We start from the raw sequence: 24,427 nt of genomic DNA on the forward strand, positions 1-24,427 counted from the left end.
TATTTCTAGTTTAAATTTTGATTGTAATCCTTTATTATTTTCTCATACAAGCATTTAATTCTATAAATTTCCCTGTAAGCACTGCTTTAGCTGCACTCTACAAATTTTGATGCATTGTGCTTTCGTTCTTTTTTGGTAATATTTTCTAATTTCCTTTGATCTATGGGTTATTTAAAAATGTTACTAAATTTAAAAGTATTTGGGATTTTCCTTATATTGATTTGTTCCCTATTTCTAATGTAATTTCGTTGTGGTCAGAGAATATACTTCATGTGATTTCAAACCTTTGAAATTTATTGAGTTTTTTATGGTCCAGAATATAGTTGTCATGGTGAACTTCCCATGTATGCTTGAAAATAACGTGCATTTTGCTGTTATTAGATAGTTCTTTAATTGTCATTTAGGTCTGGTTGTTCAAATCTTCTACATCTTTGATGATTTTTTTGCCTATTCTATCATTAATGGAGAGGCATGTTGAAATCTCCAATTACAACTGTGGATTTATCTCTTTTTTCCTTTTAGTTTAGTGAGTTTTGCTTGTGTTTTTTGAAGCTCTGTTACTTAGTGCATGCCCATTTAGGATTGTTATGTTCTCTTAATAAGTTGACTCGTTATGAAATATCTCTGTCTATTGCTGTTAATGCTACTTGCCTTGAAGTCTGCTTTGTCTGATGTTAACATAGTTGCTCCATCTTTCTTATGATTGTTGTTTGCTTGGTATCATTTTCCATCATTTTACTTTTAACTTATCTGTGCCTTTATAGTTCAGTTGTGTCTTTTATAAAAATAATATAGTTGCGTCTTGCTTTTTTTAGCCAATGTCACCCTTTCCTCTTTTAATTGCATTTGCATTTAATGTAATTGGATTAGGTTTAATACTACCATCTTATTTGTTATCAGTTTGTCCTATTGTTTGTTTTTTCTTCTTTTCTACCTTCTTTTGGGTTAAGTATTTTTTAGTAGTCTATTTTGTCTCCTTTATTTCATTTTAACTATATGTCTTGGTCTTTTTATTTTTTGTGGTTCTTCTAGAGATTACAGTATGTATCTTTCACTTATCACAGTCTACCATGAATGGTATTTTACCACTTTGTGTAGAATACTTGCAACAGTATACTTTTATTTACTCCCTTCTTGTCCTTTGTACTATTATTGTCATACATTTTACTTCTACATATTTTATAAACCCCACAATTCATTGACAATAATCTTGCTCTAAATGCTTAGTTATCTCTTAAAGAAATGAATAATTTTTTTTTTATATTTGCCAATATAATTTCCATTTTGGGAGCTCTTCATTCCTTCATGTGGATCTGAATTTCCATCCTCCTGGAAAACTCCCTTCAACATTTCTTTCAGTGCAGGTCTGCTGGTTGCTCTATGGGCACCCTGGGCGGGAGGGTCAATGGTCACGTCTGTGGTCTGTTCGTTAGTATGTAGCTTGTGCCTAAGAGGCAACTGGCATCCAGCCTGGCCGGGGGGATGTGGCTGGTAGAGCTGAGCCTTGCTCCTGGTGGATAGCAGAGACTTCCAAGATGGGCCAAGTCTGTCTCTGGTTTTTCCAGTTACTAAGGAACCTCTGAATCCCATTGGGCAGCAGCAGGATGGTAGTGGGTACATGGCCAGTCTCTTCTAGGGTAACTACTGGCAGCTACCCCAGGGCATCCATGAGGATGCAGGGTCCTCCACAAATGGCAGATATGGGAAAGGTACTGTCCTGACCACCCGCTTGCTATGTCCCTACAGCCTACTCAGACATGGGGACGCATGTTTCCTGCCAGAGGAGTGCCCATGCACTTGGAAGGGGAAGGAGTATTTCCCTGGGGACCAGGTTATATCCCCCTGCCATACCTGGTAAGTCAGGCTCCATCTAGGCTCTGCCTTTTGCTAGGGGTGAGGATGGATATGGGATGCAGGATCATGAGCCCGGTCTAGCATTCCGCCTTCCACTATGTTTGTATTCGTGTTTTGTGTTGTGTTATGTAGAGTTTGTGTACATATACAAGTGTATGCATAGAAAGAATTTTGGGGGGTATTTTTGTGAGTATTTTCATGAATGTGAATTTGTTCAGACATGTATATGAATATGTGTACATGCATATTTGTAACCATGACAGTATGTTTGCATATTTGTATGAACACATGTGGGCACAAATCCAAAATGCATAGACTGGATATGTGAATGCACCTGCACATGCATGTAATGACTAGATAGTCCCAGTGCCCCTTCAGCCCTGGATGTGTCTCCAGGACCCAGGGGCCCAGGGGACATCTCAGAGCAACTCTCCGAACAATGACCAGAGCACATCAGCTAGATAGTGGGGCTAAGATGAGGAGGAAAAGGAGATGGGACCAGGACCCCTGAGAGAGGTCTGCTCAGCTCATTCCAGCAGAGTCCCCCAACCAGTGGAACCCTCTTTCTGCCCTAGTCCCACATCATGTTCCAATGACTGTCCAAAGCGGTCAGGCTGGGCACAAGATCCTGTGTGAAGTAGCTTGGTGTACTGGCTCCCAGTCTGGTGTTTGGAGATGAGTGTGTCCCCAGCCAGCTGGCTCTGCTGAACTCTTTCATCTCTTACAGGCCAAGGAAGGCCTCCTAGACCTAGGGATTTCTCTCAGCTTAGTGAGTGTGTGCACATGTGAGTGTGCACAGGCACGTGTGCTCCAGCTGGCTGCGTTGAGGAGTCCCAGGTGTGGCGAGGGGATGAGCAGGTCCTCTGTTGTCCCGCTGCTGTCATAGCCACACTAAGATCTGAGAAGATGCTTGGCTCCTTCCCCTACCTCTGGGTGAGATTTCCTCATCTCAGGGACATTCAGTTCTTTGTGGAGATGACAGTGAGGGGTGTGGGAGGCAGCCTCGTTTGGCCTCAGGGTCAGGAACAATGGAGGAGTGAGAGAGCTCTGAGGGGAGGAGGTGAGTAATGATAAACTGGTACCCTGATTTGGGGGAGAAAACTTGGTCACCGTTCCAATGTCAAGACCAGCCATGGGCGGCCTGACGTGGGCTGGATGGGCTGGAAGTCCCTGGCACTGGGGCCCAAGGGCCCAGCAGAGAAGCTGGAGGAGGTTCCATCTTGGAGACCCATCCGATTAGCTAAAGCATGGTCCCCAGTCTCTATCCCATGCTGGGGTTGAAACTGTCCTCTTTCTCTGGCCCACAGGATGGCCATGGCATTTCTTTCCATGTCAGCAGCAGAGTCACAGTCAAGCCCATCCACTCCAAGGCTGGTTTCCCCAGATATCTCAGGGTGTATTTATAAGGTCAGAGCTCTGGCTGTCTGACCCCAGAAGTCTGTGGGTGTAAGTCAGGACACAGAGCTCTGTGCAGGCTGTGTACTCCAGTGTTCGTGGGAGTTTGTGACTGGTGGGCCAGAGCTGACTATCGGTGCCCGGTGAGTGTGGTGAGAGATGGGGCCAGCCAGCCTGGATTCGCCCAGCGGGCTCAGGCTCAAGGACTGACTCACTTGGTCACTTCACGGGATGCCAGCCACCGTACCAGCACTCCCAGGCCCAGGCAGGAGGATGGCTGTGCTCTGTTGAATCCTCTCCTGTGAGCACTTTGTGCTGTGAAATGGTGGGGGGAGAATCAGGAGCCAGGACCAAAAGGCTGGGGTTATTTTAGGGTTTAGAACCTTGACGTAAAGAGGCTCTGTCTTTATGCAAGAGGCCGACTGGCCATAGAGTGGCTCTTTTCTCCCTTAATGGACTGAGAGACATCTGGGCAAGTTTTTACGTTTTAACTCAGTCTTTCACATTCCACCTTCCTAATACATGTACAAACTTTCCCAACACTCCCTCTGGAAGGACACGGCACTGTGACTCACATTCCGGCTGCTCTCCACTGGGGAGGTGGGTGCTGAAGGGTGTCTGGGCTGATGGGGCTTGAGTGTTGGATGGGATCTGTTTACCAGGATGGGGCCTGGCTTCCATCTCTTCCCAGCTCCATGTTCAGTGATATCATGTTGGTAGCGTGAAGTCAGCCATGGTGGGAGCATTGGCAGCACTGCTTACACACCTGGGTTGTAATGAGTCGTGTAGGTGGGTGTGTGACTGGATGTGTGCACAGGCTTAGGGAGTGAGGACTCAGTGAATGACCAGGTGTGTATATGGTGTGTGATTGGAGAGAGCCTGCCCCTCATTGTTGTTGTCTTACAAGGAGCCCCAGGTCATGCCCTTTACTCCTGAAGATTTTAGCTCCAGATACCGTCCCCTTTATCCAACCCTACTCCTGCCCTAATTCTTGGAGACTTCAGTATCCATTAAAGATGCTAATGCTATCCTGACATCATAATTTCTTCATCTTCTCTTTTCCAGTGATCTTATCTCCAAGCTAGCGGTGTGAGTGGTCATCCCCTAGATTGTGCCATTCCCAATAACTCAGCCAGCCCATATCCAAATTTCATGCCTCTCACCTCACCTTCTGTCTTCCTCCACTCCCTCTAGTACCCTGACACCCTCAATCCTTCACCTCCAGCCAGGTTTCTAATCCATGGACCCTACCAGCTCTCCACTGCCTCTCAGCCCCTTGATATCTTCCCTTCTGTTTGTTCTGGGCCCACAGTCTGGCACTGTGCCCACTTCCTTGAATACAACCTCAGTTCTCTTGCCCTTCTCCAGCTTGGCCCTACTTGTTTGGCGAAGTCGTCCCCTGATGACACCCGCCTTTTGCACCTGCATCCATTGCAGCTGAGAGTGGCTGGAGGAGCACATAACCAAGCAGCATCATCTCACTCTAAATTCGTGACTCTCCACCTCGGAAAAGGTCTCCAGGCTGGCCAGCCCTCACGCTATGTTTCCTTGGTCTAGTTCTCTCTTTCATCCCCCTAGGTGACTGGCTCACACTTTCTGCTCCTTCTTCAAAGCCCCGGCACCAACTCCCCTCTCCTCACTCTCAGCTGATGATCTTGCTTCCTGTTTCACTGAGAAAATTGAAGCCATCAGGAGAGAACTTTCCAGACTCTGTACCCTCTATTCTGCCTTCCACCTATACCAAAGATGAACTGAGTGTCTGTGCTCCGATCTAAAGCCAGTTCCTTCACCTCTGCTTTAGATCCCACCCCTCTCTCACTCAAGGGCACCACTAAGAATGCCTCCCCTTTCTCTCCCATATAGTCAGTTTTTCCTTCCTCACTAGATCATCCCCATCAACATAAAAAGAGGTTTGAAAAACTTCCAACCCCCCAGTAAGGGCTCCATTTCTTTGCTACCCTTTTACTGTAGAACTTCTCAAAAAAGTTTCTTATACCTGCTGTTTCTAATTCCTCTTCTCCCATTCTCCCTCAGCCCAGTGCAGTCAGGCATTTTCCTAACCATTCCTCCAGAACTGTTCCTATCTAGATCACCAGTCATCTCCATATTGCTATATCCAATGTCCGTTTCGTGGTCCTCCTCTTCCTAGACCTGTTGGCGGCATTTGACCGCATTGATCCCTTGTTTTCATCCCCTCTCCCTTCATGCATTTCTTCACATAGCTCTGGGACTCCCCACCCTCCTGGTCTTCCTCCTACTTCTCTTACTGCTCCGTCTCAGGTTTCTTTGCTGGTTCTTCCTCTTCTCCAAATTCTTAGTGTTGGGAGTGCCCCAAGAAGCTTCTGTATTTATACTCACTCCCTTGGTGAACTCACCTGGTCTCAAGGTGATAAGGCCCATCCATATGCAGATGACTCCCAAACTTCTGCCTGTGGTCCAAATCTCACTCCTGAACTGCAGACTCACACCCCCAACTGCCCACTTGACATCGCCACGTGTATGTCTCAAACTCAGCATGTCCAAGACTGAACACCTGATCTTTCCCTCGGACTTGCTCCTTGCTCAGCTTCCCCGGTCTGGGTTCATTCTTCCAGTTGCTCAAGCTGAAAAACCTGGAGTCATCCCTGAGTCCTTACTACCTACATCCTCTCTTACTACCTACATCCAAGCTGTCTGCAAATCCTTCTGGTTCTACCTCCCAAGTAGATCCAGAATCTGATACTTCTCATTCCTTCCTCTGCTGTTACCCTGTTCCGAGCCACTGTCGTCATCTCTTCCCTGATTGTGGAATAGTCTCCCAACTGGTCTTCCTGCTTCCGTCCTCGGCCTCCTTCAGCTTAGACTCAGCATGGCAGCCAGCGTGGAACTTGCTTCAGATCATGTCATCCCCGTGATCAAATCCCCCAAACACTCCTTCTCTCAGCAAAGCACGATGTCCCTCTGACCACCCTGTTTAAAATTGCGTGCCACCCCACACATTCCCAATCCCCTGGATCCTGCTCCTTTCCCCCATAGCACTCGTCGCCTTCTAACACGCTGTGTTACTTACTCATGCTTACTTATTTTTATTATTTAGCGTGTATCTTCTCCCTCTAGAATCTAAGCTTCACAAAGGCAGAGGGTTTTTGCCATTTTGTTTACTGATGTGTCTCAAACTCCTGGAATAATGCCTGGGATATGGTAGGTGCCTAATACTTGTTGAATGAATGGATGAATGAATGGTTGGAGTGGTAAAGAGCATGTGGACTTTGGAGTCAGATAGCTCTGGGTTCAGTCTCAGCTCCATTATTTATTGGCCATGTGCTCCTTAACCTCCATGAGCCCTGTGTCTCCTACATAAAATGGGGACTCGCAGTCCCACTCGGCAGCTTCTGTTGGAGGCTGATAATGTTGCTGACCCCTGGCCCAGGGGCACATAGTGGGCACCTGATAGGCTTGGCTCTGTGGTGGATAGTCCAGGTGTGGGTGTGCCCCGCGAGCTGGTCTGGGTGTGTGTGTTTCAGCGTATGCCAGCACGGCTCCTTCCAGTGCACCCTGCACCCCTGTGCCTCCACCTGCACGGCCTACGGCGACCGGCATTACCGCACCTTTGATGGGCTCCCGTTTGACTTCGTGGGGGCATGCAAAGTGCACCTGGTCAAGGTGAGCTCCTGGAGGTGTCTGTCTGCCCAGCAGGCTCCGTGGGGACCAGAGGGGTTGAGGCTGAGGACCTCTGGGCATGTTGATGTTCTGGACTGCAGTCTGACGCATAATTGGGTCGTGGGGAGATCTGAGCCCTGGGGTGTGGCTCTCTAGACACTGAAAGAAGTGCTGAGGAGCAAGATCAGGGCTGGACAGAGCCCAGCAGTCATAATGTGCCCCACAGCCTGTCCACTCTCCATATAACCTTGCCTGTCGGGGCCAGTAGTTTTTCTGTCTGTAATAGTGAGAGTGGATGCTTTTAGAGCCTTTAGTATAAGCCTGGTGGTCACCTGAGCCATTTTCAAACATTGCTTCACTGAATTCTCACAGCAACACTACAAGGGAGAGTTTACTGACCGCATGGGATACATGTGGCAACTTGAGCCTAGGGAAGCTAGTCAGTGGCAGAACTGGGGGCAGGTTTGAACTAAGAAATCTGACTGCAGAGTTGATATGCTTGAGGAGCCACGTGTTAAAGCTGTCAGCTCACCTGGAGGAAAAGGAATGGTGATGTGGGGCTGGCACAGTAGAGGCAGGATCCCTTCCAGAAGGAGAAAAGGGTGCCAACAAGGCAGGTGGGAGAGTGCCAGAGACACAGCCAGGGGGCCTTGGTTTTGCTAAGGGCCTGTCCATCTCATTATATAATACTGAAAATAACAGTAATAATAATAATGATGACAACAAACCTGTTATGGAGTGAGTCCTACCTGTGGGGCAGGCACTTTACTGGGGTCTTTCACATAATTTCAATAACTCCACAAGACAAAGATTACTGACTTTATTTTATTTTTTGAATTTCAAAGGTAATGCATGCTTGTCACTAACATTCAGAACAGTACAGAAGCATATCTTAAAAAAAAAAATTCCTCTTCACATCTCTTCTCTTCCCGTTCCTTGATGAATGACCACTCATAACAGTCAGGTGTGAATCCTGCCAGATCGTTTTCCAGGAGACAGACACGTGCTCGCACTCACATACACACACACATACTTTGTTCAGATTGTATGAATAGGATTCTGCAGTTTGCTTTTTTCACTTAATAGTATACTTTGGACATAATCTCATACAGTCGTTGCATACTTTTTCTTTCTTCTTTCTATAGAATTCTATAGAAAAGATGTGTTCTACTTTGTTTTATTATTTGCCATTGATGGACATTTAGGTTGTTGCCAATATTTAAATGCTCAGTGAATTCTTGTGTGGATATGTCTCTAGACTCTTAGAAGTGGAATTGCTATAAAAAGTTACATACATTGAGAATGTTGTTCACTGCCTGCAAATTGCCCTCGGGAGAGGCTTACAGTGCCCTCTTCAGTGCATGTAAGACAGCACCGCTCCCCCACACCCCTGTCAACCCCAGTCATCCCTATTATATATTCAGTCATTCATTCATCAGATACTTTTTGGAACATCACTATATGCTGAACACTGCACCAGGCACCCAAAAATTATATTGAGCTTCAGAGAACTGAACTAAATTGTCCAAAGTCACACAGCTCATAAGCAGAAGTGGATCAAAAACCTGACTTCCGAGTCCACGTCCCGCTACCTCTGTGCCTGTCAGCGGAATCTCTTCTCTCCCCAGTTTTATTGAACTAAGTTACTTTCTCCCCAGAGCACATCAGATTTCAGCTTCTCCGTGATTGTAGAGAATGTAAACTGCTACAGCTCTGGCATCATCTGCAGGAAGTTTGTCTCCATCAGTGTGGGGAACTCACTCATCCTCTTTCATGACGACTCAGGAAATCCCGTAAGGGCGGGTGTGGGGGAAGGTTGTGTAGACAGTTTGCAGGTTTACGGGGGCTGAGGGCTGAAGAGGGCTATGGACTGGTTTCTTTGCCACAGCACTTTCTCTTGAAGCACCATTGCGTCAGCAGGCCAGACTGAATTCCTTGGCCAGGGTCAGGAACACAGAGGTCAATGTCAGGGCGTGAGGGCGGCAGAGGAGTTGGTGAGGTCCTGGTGGGGGTGCGGGGGCAGTGATTGGTAGCCAGGCCCAGCTGAGCCAGGTTTTGGGGGATACTCAGGCCTCAGGAATGACCATCTCTGTCCCCCTAGAGTCCTGAGAGCTTCCTGGACGAGGACCAGGAGGTCCACACATGGCAAGCAGGGTTTTTCACACTGGTGCATTTCCCACGGGAGCACATCACCCTCTTATGGGACCAGAGGACCACGGTGCACATCCAGGCTGGGCCACAGTGGCAGGTAGTTGCATGACAAATAACTCTTAAGGGGCCCCCTGCTCCTGCCTGGGGATGAGCCAAGCCACTGAGTGTCCTTGGGTGAACTGTACCCTCACTGAGGAGACAGGAGCGTCATGCTTTCTGTCCTGTCCTCCCCACACTGCTCTGTGCCCCTTCTCCTCTGACCTTTGTCCTGTCCCTCTTCACACTATGACCCCAGGAGTCATGACTGGGTCTGTGACAGACTCCTGGACTCGTGGTGACCCCTCTGCCCATGGTTCACCCCTCGTGTGCCTGTAACTGACCCTGGTGTCCTCTCTTCTTTCAGGGCCAGCTGGCGGGACTCTGTGGGAACTTTGACTTAAAAACCATCAATGAGATGAGGACCCCAGAGAACCTCGAGTTAACTAACCCCCAGGAGTTTGGTAGCAGTTGGGCTGCAGTCGAGGTAAAGCTTCCCCAACTGGGCTCACTCCTGTCACCCAGCTGGGCCCTGGGCAGGGCTGAGAGAACTGGCCCCAGGTCAGGGAAGAGGGCCATTGGTGGGAGGCTGCCCCTGCAGCTGCTCTCCCGCCTCTGACCCGGCACCCACAGCCCTAGACTCTGTCCTGTGGCCTGAGGACACGCACAGTCCCATCTCACAAATTGGGCTGCACATCTGCCCTGGACCAAGCCCTAGTGGAAGGGTGGGAAATAGAAGGAGACAAAGTCTCTGTCCTCGGATAGAAGAGCACTAGAAAGGAAGGGGAGCCTTGTGGGGCATGACTGTCTTACCCATCTCTGAGCCCTCGGTGCCTGGCACTAAGTCTAGTGACGAGGAGAAACCAAGAGAGACCAGTGTGGGTTGAGCCGATCAGAGAAGGCTTCCTGAAGCGGGTGGGACTAGGTTGTACTTAAAGGATAGGCCACATTTGGAAGGATGACTGTAACAGAGAGAAGGCCTCTGAGAGGGAGGACGACATTAGCAGAGGCAGCAATGAGGGGGGTGTCCTTGAAGTTTGGGAGATGTCTGACTGAGGCTGCCAAGCTGTGAGCTGTGGGGGAAACAGCACTGAACTGAGAGCAGGAGGCCTGGGTTCTTGTCTCGGATCATCCAGTGACTTGCTGGGTGACCCTGAGTAAGTCCCATCTTCTCTGTCGTCCTCTGTGAAGTGAAGGGGCTATGCCAGGAGAAGGATGATGAATAGATTTGACCTCGTGTGACAGCTCTGATCAGTCAGAAGAGGCTGCCTGGGAAGCTTTGTTGAGAAATACCTAAGACTTGTGTCAGGCTCAGCTGGAAGGAGAACTGTGATTGATTATTTCTGTCTGCCGTGAGTGCAGCTGTGGAGAGTGGCGATATGAGTGTTACATATTTGCCTTTCCTGGATTGAGTGGTTTTAGGTCCCTAATCCTCCGTTGGGGAGCAGACGGAGGTGAACCTGTGTAGACTTGGGTTGGGGGAGCAGTTAGTCATGGCCTGCAGCTCAGTATAATCCTGAGATGGATGGGACAAGGCCGTTCTCACAGCCTCAGAAAGGTGTGCTCTAACCCGTCCCCATTTTAGAGAAGCTGAGTAGGTGGCTGACCTTTATTGCTCCCCTCCTCTCACCCACCACTGCTGTTTCTCTCTTGAGAATCACCTTTGGCATACCCTGGGGGCTCCAGTGAAAATAGGCCTGCAGGCAGAGGTTGGTGGACATTGAGGAAATCTGTATTAGTTATCGATAGCTGTGTAACAGTATTACTACAGACTTAGCAGCATGCAACTGCACACACACGTATTTTCTCAGTGTCTGCAGGTCAGGAGTCAGGGCACGGCGTGGCATGGTTCTCTGTTTAGGGCATCACAAGCTGCAGTCAAGCTGTTAGCCAGGGCCAGGCTCTCATCTGCAGGGTCAGCTGGGGAAGGATCTGCTTCCTGCTCACGTGGTTCTTGGCAGCATTCAGTTACTTGCAACCGCAGAGCTGAGAGCTTCAATTCTTTTTGCTAGCTGTTGGCTAGAGACCACCCTCAGCTGATACAGACCACCCCCATTCCCACCACATGAGGTTCCCCAGCATGGCTGCCTGCTTCCTCACAGCCAGCAAGGGGGAGACTCCGGCAAGATGGGCTCTACCGTCTCGTGTACCATAAGCATGTAATAACACGCACCTGACCACATCTGTCCCGTCACCTCGGCTGTCTTCTGTTGGTGTGAAGCAAGTCATAGGTCCCTCGGGAAGGGATTGTACAAGGATCTGAACCCCAGGGGGTGGAGATCAACGGGGCCACTCTAGGCATCTGTTCGCCACATGAGGCCACGGGCATCTGGAGGGTAGGGAGGGCAACAGCCCTGCCTTTGACCCTCAGTGTCCAGACACCCTCGACCCCCGGGACACATGTGTCCTGAATCCTCTCCGAGAACCATTTGCCAAAAAGGAGTGCAACGTCCTGCTCAGTGAGGTGTTCGAGACCTGCCACCCTGTGGTGAGTGGACTCAGCCCCCGTGCTCCTGAGCCCCTTCTGCTCCCCGGGACCCTTGCCGCTCTCAGACCACCCCCCCGACACCTCAGGAGAGACCCCCTCAGGTCTAGAGGGAAGACCCACCTCTGCTGTTCCCCTGCCTCCAGCCTACTCGGCTGAGTCTGTCCTGTCCCAGACAACCAGGGACAGCTGGCCAGACAAACAGAGCTTCTGTGCCCTTTGCAAGCCTGTCTCACTCCCACCCTCCCTCCCGATTGGGAAGTTCTTCTGAGCAGTAAACCCGAACCCCTCCTGCTGTGCCCTCGGCCCTGCCTGCTCTGCCCTCAGTGGAGACGGGAGAGCCGGCGCTGGCTCTGCCTGGCACGCTCCAGGGCCTCAAAGGCTGTTGTCAGACTGTCCTGGGCTGTTGTTGGCCTGGCCAGCGATTCTTACCCCGTGTCTGTTCCTCGGCCACCAGATCCAATAGCCCAGGCCCAAGGAAGCAGAGAGCTTAGTTCTCCAGGTGGGGTCTGCCTGGGCCATGGAATTATTGCTTTCCTCCGAACTCACCGCCCTTCTGTCACCCCACACGGTAGCTCACTCCATCCTGTGGTCCCTTCATGTTTATGCTGCCCCCTGAGGCTGACTGGCATCAGCCGAGAAGCTGCAGGGCTAACATCCAGGATCTGTCCTCTGACCTCTGACTTCTGACCTCCTCCAGGTTGACGTCACTTGGTTTTACTCAAACTGCCTGACGGACACGTGTGGGTGCAGCCGGGGCGGTGACTGTGAGTGCTTCTGTGCCAGTGTGTCTGCCTATGCCCACCAGTGCTGCCAGCACGGGGTGGCCATTGACTGGCGGACCCCGCGCCTCTGCCGTGAGTGTCCAGACTGATCATCTGAGGGGGAGGGTGGAACCCCTCTGTGGGCAGGCCTGTGGGTACCATCCCTCTGGCTAGCACTTACTGCGTCCTTAGTGTGTACCAGACACCAACCGCTTTGTGTGTATCATTCATTGAATTCTTACAACTACCCTGTTCCTGTTTCACAATTGGAGAAACAGGTGAGAGAGTGATTAAGTAACATGCTCAAGGTCACACAGGTTAGTGGTGGAGTCAGGCCTCATCTCCAGTATCTGGCTGCAAGCCTGTGCTCCTAACCACTTTACTAGAGAGTCAGGAGCCCTGGGTTCCAGACCTAGAGCTACCTTTTATAAGCTGTGTGACCTCAAACAAGTCGCCCAACCTCTCTGAGCTCAGTTTTCTCATCTGAAAAATAGGAATAGTCCTGCCCAACCAGGTTTCTTGTGAGGATCAAATGCGACAGTGAATGTATAAGCCCTTTGTCAGCTGAGACACGCAGGCTCCCTCAGAGGCAGCACAAGATATCAGTTTATTTAGAGCAGCAGTGGTCTGCAGATGCTTTTGGTTGCATACTCCTACGAGGTAAAAATATTTTGAACACACATATATATACATATATAAATACACATACATATGTATAGTATTGGTAGTGTAAATGTGTATCACAAAACAGATACGAAAGTAAATATTTGAAAGATGAAATAAAATACATGGGACGTTGTTTGTTCCTGCACCCCAGTGGGTCTCCTGGTGCGAGCACACCTCCTTCTGCGGTGCTGTGGTTGTTAGGCTCTGGGGCCAGACCATCTGGTGACCAGGCTGGGTGACCTGGGGCACGTCCCTCACACCCTGGGTCACAGTCGAAGACTGTCCCTGCCTGGCAGGTGAGGCAGGATTAAGTGAGATTGTGCAGGGAAAGCTCTTGGCCCGGTGCTCTGGCTGCTGCTGAGGTTGCTGTCGTTTTTCGTGGGGACGTGGGTGCTGGGGTGTCCTGAGCCCGGGGCTTCAAGCAGGACGACCTCAGGAAGCAGATGGAGCGGAACCTGCCTTCGGCTCCTTTCTCTGCCTGAGCCCCTCCCTCCGCAGATGCCCTGCGGCCTTGTCAGCCTGCTTCTCCCTCTGCTTCTCCCGTATAAATCCCTCAGAGGGAGGAAGCACACGTTCACTGAGGATCCACTGTGCAGCAACTCACTTAATATCCAGGGACTATGGTCGGGCGAGCGAGGTGCTCCCTGGGGCACAAGATTTACGGGGGCACCAAAAAACTCAGTATTCATGAGAAATCATATTTGAAGACAATATTTCTTAAAAATCAAAACTAATGGAAAAGTATCTTTGATGAACAGGATATCAAAGTTGCAAGTAATGACAGGATCAATATTATTGACATTTCCTTTTGCCTCAGGCTCCAGTTATGGCTTGGCAAGACACTGTCACCGATCCAGTCTATTTTAAAACCTGGACATTTTCTTCATCATAGATATTTTGCATTAATTTTTAAATTTTAAGAATATTGTATTAAAATATTATATATCTTGATTACTGAGGTTTTTGGCACCCTCTTAAATTTTGCACCTGAGGTGAGAACTTCCCTTGCCCTGGTCCAGGCCTCGCAGGTCTATGGGGCAGATACTAGTGGTGGGCCTATCTCAAGGAGGAGGGCACTAAATTTCAGAGAGGTTGAGTAACTTGTCCCAGCATGCACAGCTGATGAGTGAGAGAGATGGGATTTGAACCCAGGTGTGACTCTAGAGAGCTGGCTCTTGGTGACTTTTCTGGGCTACCTCCTGTTGACCTGCTGCATACTTGAAACCAGAGCCTCAGAGATGTTCAGTCTTCTGAGTCCGCAAGTGAGGAGAAGCAGGGCTTGGCCATAGCCACATGGTGGGTCAATCTCCTGCCTCCTAGAGCTCCTTCCAGAGCGCGATGCCAGATGCAAAGGAATAGTGTTGATCACGGGGTTTGGGGTATGGGGCGGAGCTAGTGTCTCTTTTCAGACCACGCCTATCAGTGAGGGAGGCCCCTCCTCAGCCTTTGTCCCAAGTCTACCCAACTGGCTCCTCATGGCCTTGCTCCTGGCTTTAGGTGCCCCCTGCAAGGACCCCAGCTTTCCCCAGTGGACTGCGGAATCCATGGCCGAGGTGCCATAGGGACAGGCTGTGGTGCTGGGCTGGGCCACTAGAGGGCAAGCTGAGCACACGCTTGAGGAGCTTGTCCGAGCCTGATGGAGACTGCACGCAGGGGCCTGAAAAAGTCTTGGATCCTGGAGGCCCCTGGTCCCTTCTCTCCTGGGGCTCCTGAAAGACCGACTTACATCTTGTGCTTGCATTCCTCCAGGACCTCCACAACATTTCTGACTGAGCTTCCACTCCTTGATTCTAATCTTGCCCTTTGGTGCCACACAAAGCACACCCTCCCGTCCAGCATTTATTCATTCATTCTTTTGATACATGCTGAGTGCCTCCTCTGGGCAAGGCTTTGAGCTTTGTGCTGGGGGCGCAGAGAGGAGCCCTTGTATTTCCTACACCTTAAGACATCTGAATCCAATGACCGTGCCTGAATCTTGGAGTTTGGGGGGCAGGCCAGGTCCCGCCCTTGGGGAAGGAGGGAGAGCTGGGATGCTGGGGGACTTGGTTCTGTCCATCCATCCTAGGATTCTCAAGGAGTCTCTGTTTCCTCTCTTTCAGCGTATGACTGTGACTTCTTTAACAAAGGTAAGCCCGACCTACCCAAGTGGAGCCTCGGGGGCTGGGGTACTGCCAGTTCTGCCCTGGTGCCACAGCAGCATCAGCCATCCTGAGGCCCCGCTGGCCCTGGAAGAGCCTTGACACGGGGCAGGGAGGGACTGCATCATTCAGAGAGAGCTTTGACAGTGCAGGGGCCAGGGATGCCCCAGAGCTCTGTCCCCAGCAGCCCCTGCAGCCTCTGTCAGGAGCCCAGGCCAGGCCAGCTTCCCAGGGGTTGTGCTCAGCCAGGGCAGCTTCACAGGAAGTAAAGACCCAATTTGCACCAGTGTGCTGCCCTCTGGCCTTCACAGTCTAGCTCATCAGGCCCGCGGAACATCGTCTTGGGTTTCCTGAAGGTCTAAGTTGGCAAACCAGGCAAATACAAACTGCCCTTCCTGAGGATGGCTGGGCAAAGCTTATGGCTCAGCTCAGCCTGTCAGGTCATCTTCAAGTGTCGTCAAGCTCGCAGGGCACCAGGATGTGCGCCCACCCCTGTATTCATGAGGGTGAAAACACTGGCCATGACTAAGGACCCCAGGAAGGTTAATGTCCAGTGTTAGAGCCAATTAGTCAGTTTAATCCCTGGGGTCGTGGACAGTGGGGGAGGCTGCCTGGGAGTAGTTTTCAGCACTGATCTTTGTCCAGTTGGGCTGAGGTCAGACCTTGGCGGAGGTAGATGCTCATCAGGCCCTGGTACCAGTCCCCTTGGACTTCGAGTCCCCACCCCTCCTTCCAGGCATCATCCTGCCAGAAGCAGGCCTATGTGAGCAGAGAGGCCCGAGGCTTTGTCCTCAGCTACCTGCATTATCAGATTATGGCTTGAGAAACATCCCCCTGGCAGAGTATAGCAGGTGAAATGGAGGGGGCACATTAGAGACAAGGATACCAGTTAGCGGGTCTGCGTGATGAGGGCTGGGCCAGGGAGTAGCATGGTGATTCACGGTGACCACAGTGCCTAGGAGCTCCTGACTGCCGAAACCTTTCAGCCCTAAAGGAATGAGTCTGTACTGGGAGACTTGCATCCCTGGGACAGGCAAGGTCTGTCTGACATCAGGCAAGACATTTCAGCAAAACAGCTCGGAGCAGAGTTTTCTCCCTTCTGTGGCATTTTAGGTGGCAGTAACTGGGAAAGGACAGGCTGTTTCCAGCATCCTCCACCCGCCCACCACCCACCCATCCATTCCTTGCTCTGTTCTTCTGCCAACGTTTTCTCTGGTCCAGGCCCCTGCCAGGTGCGGGGAAGCAGTGGTCAATGAGATGCAGCAGGGGTGCGCTGGAGCCAGCCCGCACCGGCCCCCTAGAACCAACTGTGTGTCCGACTCCACATTCGGTTGGTGGTTTGAAACTGGCCACCGGTGGGAGTATTTACACCATGAAAATCAGCAAACACTACAAATTGGGGTTTTGTTTGTTTGTTTTTTGAGAGCTGGTTGCTAACCACTTACCAGCGTTGCACCGCCTGCCTCCTGTCTAGTAGGGGAAACACACGTGGAGCCCCGATCAAGACCCTTGTCATGAGAGCTGGGCTCAGTGTGCGCTGTGCTCTAGGGGCTGGCGGGGTGCAGAGGAGGACAGATGACATTCGTATGTGGTGGGAGGGGGTGCAGAGACAGCTTCACCAAGGAGGTGACATTTGAGCTGGGCCCGAGACTGAGTAGGCATTTGCCAGGCACAAAACGGGGAGGACTACACTGAGTGGGTGGGACAGCACGAGTGGAGACATGAGGCGGGACACAGCAGGGCTCTTTCAAGGAAGAGCTGGAGAAGTTCAGGGAGGCAGGGGCAGGGTGTGGGGAGGTGGGAGGTAGGCAGGGGTTGGGGCGTGAAGGCCCCCTGAATTCAAGCTGGGCTCTTGGAGTCTATCCTGAGGCTAATGGGGAGCCATCAACAGGACAGGAGCCCTGTCCCAGCAGGGAGTGTGGCTGGGAAGGTGACTCAGGCATTGTGAGGAGGAGGCACTGGAGCATGGGGCACCCCAGAGGGAGGGAGGTGGGTTACAAGGCTGCTGCAGTTGTCCAGGAAATCCATGCCCTGCGCCAGCCTATACCAGCAGCTGCAGGAACCCAGGAGACACCAGACTGACACACGTGTGCAATAAGGAAACCCTGACGTGGAGCCCAGGCCTTCCCAGCCTCATCCCTGGGGTGGGCAGGGACTAGGTCTGCTGACTTCTCTCAGCGGCGCCCCTGATAGAGCAGTGCCTGGAGTGGCAGAGTCTCAGGCAGTGGGACAGGCCAACAGAGAGACTTTGGGGGCTGAGATGCTCCCCATGGGTGGCCTCTTCCCAGGCTCCCTGTGAAACGATTCAGGTGCTGTGTAGAGGGTCAGTTCCCATCAGGGTCTAACAGCCTGGGGTCCCTGTCCCCTCCTTCTCATGCAAATCAAGGTCCCTGGGGACTGGGGTGAGGGAAGTGACCCAGAGCCCCTCCTCGGCACCCTCTCTTTTCCCCACCTCTGGTGGGGGTGGGCAGGTAGGGATGAGAGGTAGGCAAGGGCCAGGGAGGCAGTGCTGGTGACTGGGCCCCTTCTCTCCAGCACTAGGGAAGGGCCCTTACCAGCTGGCCAGCTTGGCGGCCGGTGGTGCCCTGGTGGCTGTGAAGGTGGCGGGCGGTGCTGTAGTCCTAGTGAGTGCAAAGGATGTGGTACCCAGGGACATCGTGAACTTCCTGCTGACGGCTGCGCTTTACAAGGCCAAGGCCCACGGTAAGGCCCACCTCCGGCCCCACTGCAGCCCGTGGTGGAGGGAGGCAGCTGCCAGGGAAGGGGAGGATGCTGGGCTCTAAGCCATCCAGGTGGCCGGAGAAATGTGGGGCTCCCACGGTGCCCCTTTCCCAGGTGAGACAGGGTTCCGGGTCAGCCTCTGAGCCTCTTCAAAGAAACACCTTCCGTCTTCTTCCCGAAGAAACCAGGGAGGCCAAGGTCCAGATGTACCTTCGTACCTTGCTTGACACAAAGGCTATGTTCCAGAAAAGCCGGGTGGGAACGACGACTACTTCCTCTCCCTGTCTCTCTCTCCTCCTCCTCCTCCTCCTCCTCCTCCTCCTCCTCCTCCTTCTCCTTCTCCTCCTCCTCCCCCCTTTATTTTTAAGACTGGATAGACTTTCCATGCCAGAGGGGAGCATGCTGATGTATTGACTCAGGCGGGGCCTTCTCCTCTGAATAGAGGAGCAGGCTCTTGATTTGCTCAGGGTATGATCCTGAATTCTTGGCTGTGGGTCACACAGACTGGAGCACTCCTGGAACCAGCCCCAGCCTCCTGGGTCTCAGACCGCCAGTAGACCTGAAGGACTTGGCTTTTAGCGGGCACTGTCCTCTCTTCAGAGTCCAGTAGTGCTTGAGGGGTGGCAGAACCTTGCCTGCTGGGGAGTGACCCCTGGGTGGTATCTGTGCTGGGCCCTGGGCCAGCCAAAGCCTCAGTCCACCAGTGCTAGGAAGCCTTCTCTTCTGTGGCCATTGTGTGTATCCTAGTGTGTGTCATCTCTGTGATCAGGGTTTCTTCCCCATATCCTGCTGGCCTCGTCTAGTCAGTATCTGCCTAATCACAGGGATGGTCCATGTAGCCAATCCCAGCATCCACTCGAATGTTGAACCAAGACACTTATCAGAGAGTTTATCCCAATCTAAGAATTTCCTTTCTCAGTTGCTCAGGGTCTGCAGTTTATCTAGTTATGAGGGTCTCTCTCTCTTCCCCCCCCCCCGCATTACCGTCCTCCTCCCCTCCCTCTCACCCTCTTCCTCTCTCCTTGCCTCCCTCCCTTTCATTGAGCCCCATTCTCATGCCAGGCACAGAGCTGGACAGTGGGGAATTAGTGATGTAAGGGACAGCATCCCTGTCCCCAAGAAGTCCACAGGCCCGTCCAGGAGACAGACATGGTCAAAGGCAGTTGCAAGTCCTCTGGGAACACTTGGGAGGAGCCCCTAACTCAGTCTTGGGGAGTCAGGAGAGGCTTCTTAGAATAAGTGCTGTTCCCTCAAGGGGTGGGAAGGAGCCAGGAAGAGACTGTAAGCCAAGCTCAGGAGTTAGGTCTTTATCCCAAGGGCAGTGGGGAGCCATGGAAGGGCTTTAAAGAAGGGAGGGACCCTAGCTCCTGCCCAGCCCTGGGCACAGCCAGTGTCCCCAGCTGTCGGTGATGTTCATGGTGCTGTGAGCCGGAGGTACAGTAGGAGGTGCCAGGAGGAATCACACCACTGAACAAGAAAACCCGGGAGTAAGGAGCCAGGGCCTGGGCCACAGAGGGGCCAGAAGCGCCCCAGTACCCCAAAACAGAATGCTCCCTCCCTCGACATTGCTGATCCCCAGATCTGTGTGGTCCTGTGTGAAGGAAGGTGTCTTACAACCTTCCAGGTGCAGTAGGCCGTCTCCCTACTGGGGATTTTCTTTTCTCCATTCAATGTTTTAGTCCCGTAGACAAGGTCTAGTCCAGAGGGGCTGTTGATTTTCCAGAAGTTTTATGGGCATGTTAAGCAGGACCCCTGAGTAGCCTGGCCTTGGAGAGCATCACTATAGACAGCATCCCCCGAGGCTGTGAAGTCCATCCTCCATCTCAGGCAGGCCTGGGTCTCATGGCAGCTGGGGGCAGGGCCCAGTGAGGAATCAGGCTCCCAGCCTACCCTATCCTGTGCTCTTTCCCTTGTACCATGCCCAGGGTACTGACAGCAGAAGAGAAAGTGCCTTCCAGGTGAGATCTGGGGTGTCTGTATGGAGAAGGTGTCCCTTGCATTGGGCCTTGAGGGATGGGAAAGGTGGTGATGGGAAGAAATGGAGAAAAGAATCTCACAGAGAGGAGGATTCAGTAGTCACTTAGCCTGAGCCTCTCACTCTCGGGGCCTTAATGTCCTCTAGAGTGTGCTGAAGGGATGCCGGCCCCAGCCTGGCACATCTCCCTGGAAACTCAATTTTACTTGACGATTTGGGGGGAGGTTATTTATTAATAATAACAGCTCATCTTCTGTAGCACTTAGCCTGTGCCAGGCGCTAAGTGCTTCATGTGGAATAACTTGGTTAATCCTCGCAGCGGTCTTAGGAGGCAGGTGCCGTTACTTTCCCAGTTTACAGATGCAAGGACTGAGGCCCAGAGAGGCTGGGTAATTCACCCAAGGGCGCATCGCTTGTTAGGGACAGCAGCCAGCCTTTGGCTCCAGTCCTCTCTTTGAATGCTATGCCATATTGCCTCCCAAACAGATTTTTTAAAAAATGAAATTTAGAGAATGGATGGCAAAAGTCACTTGAATGTTTAAGGTAAAACCCTATATTTTGTCCCTCAAGGCCTGGGTCTCAGCCTCTCTCCCATTAGGAGGACTTCAGGGCAAACACTTGAGACCCTTGATCTAGGCCAACCCCAGTCTTCACAGAGAAGGAAGCCGAGGCCCAGAGATGGGAGGTGACTTGCCTGAGGCTACATAGTGAATGTGAGCAGAGCTGGGACTGGGACTTGGTGCTCTACCCTCTGTCCTGCCTGCTCCTGGAACCCATCCTTGGGGCTGGCTTCAGTGATTAAGGTCCTGGGTTCCAATCCTGCCTCCACCATCAGGGTGACTCTAGGCCTCAGTTCCCTCATCTGTAAAATGGGATAACGCAGCATCATCTTCTCAAGTTATAGAAGTGACTTGTTCATTATGTTTATTCTCCCGCCACTTGCATGTAAGCTCCATGAGGGCAGGGATTTCTGTTGTTTTGTCCCTGTCACATCCCCACTGCCTAGAACAGTGCCTGGCACACGGTGGGCCTTCAGTCAGCGTGAGCTGCAGAATGAGTGAATTCGCTGCCTCCCAGGGCTCTCCCGGAATTTAATAAAACCTGCAGGTGGGGGCCTGCTGGGCCACGTGCCTGGCACGTGGCGAGTCACTCATGAAGAGCATTTGTCGTTACTGACGTTACTAATGAGCTCTCCCTTCAGCTGCCTCATGGTCCCTCACAACCGCCTGGGGTGCAGCAGGGACTCTCCACAGTCCCTCCCGGGAACACAGGGGCACATAAAAGGGAGGGAACACGGGCCGGGCCCCAGGCTAGGCCTGTCACACAGTTTAGCCCTCAAGGCCCAGAGGCAGGGACTCACTTGCCCACCACACAGCCAGCGTGGTAGGTGGGGACTCCAGACTCAGGCCCATCCTGTGCACCTGCTTGTGGGCTTGGGGACGGGCCACCCAGCAGCAAGCCCCACTCCAGAAATGGGCCCTTCTGGAGACAGGAGAGAGGACATTGGAGACCAGCTCTGGGCCTCTGGGCAAGCCCCTTCCCCTCTCTGGGATGCTGTGTTCCCCTCTGTGGGTTGGCCTCAACGTCCCCTAGGCCCACCAGCTCTGACCCTCTGGGATTCTGGGAGGAGCAGGACCAAGAAGACTGAAACCTGGCAGGTCACCAAACCCCAGCTTGTCCAGTGTGTCCATTAGAATGCAACTCCACCAGGCAGCCATTTCTGTCTGTCCTGGCCATTTCTGTCTGTCCCATTCCCTGCTGTATGCCCAGCATCTACAATAGCACCTGGTACACGGAGGGTCATCAGAAATGTCTGCAAGAGGGAGAGAGGAAAAAAGGAAGGAGGGAGGGCGGGAAGAAGAAAGGAGAGAGGGGAAAGAAGGGGAGAGGGAGAGGGGAAGATAGTCCATCACTCCCCGAGGTGTGGCAGTGGGCAGCTTCTCTGTCCTTCCACCTCCCTCGGGAAGAGATGGTGTGCCAGAGGGGCAGCCAGCGGACAGCTGTAGGTGGGCCGAGGGGAGGTGAGGCAGGCACGGAGGAGCAGGGCCCAGCTGATGCACAGGGTGTGTTGCTGTCCCGAGTCACTGAAAGTGCAGACGCGTGCCTGGGCATCTGCCCCCCATCTGCACCCCTCTTGCACTGACCTTACCCACGTGGCTCTCTGCAGACCTGGATGTGGTATCTCTGGAGGCAGCGGACAGACCCAACTTCTTCCTCCACGTCACAGCCAATGGGTCTCTGGAGCTGGCTAAGTGGCAGGGCAGCGATGCCTTCCACCACCGTGCCTCCTTCTCGTTGCACCGGGGAATGTGGCGGGCAGGCCTGGTGGCCCTGGAGTCCCTGGCGGAGCCCGGGTGCTTCCTCTACGTGTCGGGCCCCACGCTGGTCCTGCGGGTGTACGAGCACACAGAGGCATTCCGCCGGGGCACCCTCTTCCGCCTTCTGGGTAGGTGTCCACCCTGCCATCACCCTCGGCCCTTTGCACAGCTGCCCTCTCCCCACCTCACCCTTCCAACTGCCCCCAAGAAACCAACTCCTCACTCTCCTGGCACAGGGAGGACACATGGGTGCTACCCCTGAGCTGGGAGGTGGCCGGGCCTCCATGTTGGCGGCCTAGGGAGCCGTGGGCAGTGTGGCTTGGGGCCCAGCCAGCTTCCTGGGTCCTGCCTACTCCCACAGGCCAATTACACAGTCTAAAAATAGGGTGGCCCTTGTGGAAGCAAGGCGAGAAGTGATGGTGGCTGCAGCTTGTGTAGCCCGCTGGCTCAGGTTTCTTGCTGATGGGGACATTTGCCTGCCCCGCGAGCTCAAAGACCGCCCACTGGGGCACCAGGCTGAGGAGGCAGCAGCCTCCCCTGTCCCCTCTGGGAGGCCCAGGGCCCTGGGCAGTGATAGGGCAGCTCTGTGCCCTCTCCAGCTGAGACCAATGGGTTCCAGGGCTTTGCCAGCCCCCTGCCAGGTGGGTCTGTCCCAAAAGTATTTGTTCTCTGCCTAAACTCTGGAGCAAGTGATCACAGTTTCTTTACCGCTCCAGGCCAGCCTCTCTCCTTCATGTGCACATGTATGTTCATGCCTGTGAGGACACCTCATGCTGTATGCGTAGATCTGTTTACATATGCCCATGTGTACATGTATCTCCAGCCAGCCTTTTCATTTATCACCCCTGCACCCCTCGCTCCCCATGCACACACACACAGACATACATATACACACCAGGGCGGGGCCAGCTCATTCTCACATTCAGCATCATCTGTCGAGTCCACCAATGAACCCCACCCAGGGCAGATTCCTCTCTGCCTTAACGGCAGGACTTGTGTCCCTTCCGGAAGACACCAGGCAAGAGTGGAATGAGGCCAGGTTTGAAGCTAGACAGCTTTGGGTTTGAATCCTGACCCTGGTCCTCAGCCCTTGGAGGAGAACCGCATCTCCCTGACTCTCTCTTCTCCTGTGTGACGGGCGTACTTACCACAAAAGGTAATTGGGAGGATTGACTGTCTCTCCCAGGCTTTGCTCAGGGCCTGGCTCGTAGCAGGTGTGCCCCATACATAAGCTCTCAGTTCTGGTCTCAAGGATCTTGGAAAAGCAGAATTCTTCGCAGTCCACAGCAGTGTGGGGATTAGGAAATCAGGAAGGGGCTGCTGCCTCCAGCCTGCTCAGGCCTGCCCGCACTCCCTGCTCAGGCCGTGGTTTCAGAGACTGGTCATTTGTGCCAGGGTAGCCTGGGGTCTTGTCTGCCTCAAAGCCCCCCAAGGCTACAGACTTTCCCTGAGGCCCTCATTTGTCAAGGCACTGGCCAGAGGGCCTTTCTCGAGGAAATCTCCCTGGGAGAGTTTGGTTTTCCCAGCATCATCTGTGCCTCAGTTTCTCATTCATAAAATGGGGATGATAATAGAGCTGCTTCGTGAGGTTATTGTGAGGATTGAGGGAGAAATCCTTGGGAAAGGTTGAGTATAGTGCTTGGTGCTGTTTAAGAGTTGGCTGTTGTTGTTGTTATTGTTATTAGTCCCAACAATGGGGGGCAACAAGGGCAGACTCAGACACACACTGCACCTGCCAGGGCCTGAGATGGCCTTACAAGGAGGCTAGTCCAGGGAGGCCCCCTGGGGACAGAGAGGGCAGGGCCTGGCGAAGAGCAGCTCTCCCCTGTCGCAGGGCCTTGGGCTGAGAGGGGAAGGGATTCCCCCAAGGCCTCACCACTCCAGGGGAAGCCTGTTGCCTCCATGGAGGTCTGCGGTGGCCTGGCCAGTGGCAGGGCAAGGAGGAGACTGTGTCCTGGGGGGCGGGGCAAGCCTGGCCACCAATGTCCCAGAGGGGCAGGGTGACAGGGCATCCTTATGCCGAGATCAGGGGCCCCAGCCTCCTCCTTGGCCACCCCTCAAAGCCGAACCCCACAGCTGCCCCAGTCCTCAGCCCCTTCAACAAGTTCCCAGAGCCCCATCCCAAGGATCCCCCAGGTGCCGACCCCAACTCTCAGGAACACAGTTTCCTCTGAGGTTGGCTTTTATTTGTCTTCGCTTTTCCTGCGTGAGTCCATTTGTCCATCCCACGGGGCAGGGTGGGCAGGGTCTGAGCTGGATTCCCTCTGCGCTCTGGCACCTGACCC

The 24,427-nt window shown here is 52.7% G+C and overlaps 1 protein-coding gene across 1 annotated transcript in view; it reads left to right on the forward strand.

Moving 5' to 3' along the window:
- OTOG (otogelin) overlaps positions 1-24,427 on the forward strand; it is a 95,007-nt gene that overhangs the window by 32,627 nt on the left and 37,953 nt on the right. The window contains exons 23-32 of the mRNA XM_003365430.4: positions 1,747-1,854; positions 6,753-6,891; positions 8,547-8,681; positions 8,990-9,136; positions 9,443-9,562; positions 11,447-11,563; positions 12,261-12,417; positions 15,090-15,116; positions 17,664-17,831; positions 21,992-22,270. Coding sequence (XP_003365478.3) covers positions 1,747-1,854; positions 6,753-6,891; positions 8,547-8,681; positions 8,990-9,136; positions 9,443-9,562; positions 11,447-11,563; positions 12,261-12,417; positions 15,090-15,116; positions 17,664-17,831; positions 21,992-22,270 — 1,397 coding nt within the window. The remainder of the gene's footprint in view (positions 1-1,746; positions 1,855-6,752; positions 6,892-8,546; positions 8,682-8,989; positions 9,137-9,442; positions 9,563-11,446; positions 11,564-12,260; positions 12,418-15,089; positions 15,117-17,663; positions 17,832-21,991; positions 22,271-24,427) is intronic.

Source organism: Equus caballus, chromosome 7, assembly GCF_041296265.1.
Source record: "Equus caballus isolate H_3958 breed thoroughbred chromosome 7, TB-T2T, whole genome shotgun sequence".
Classification (NCBI taxonomy): domain Eukaryota; kingdom Metazoa; phylum Chordata; class Mammalia; order Perissodactyla; family Equidae; genus Equus; species Equus caballus.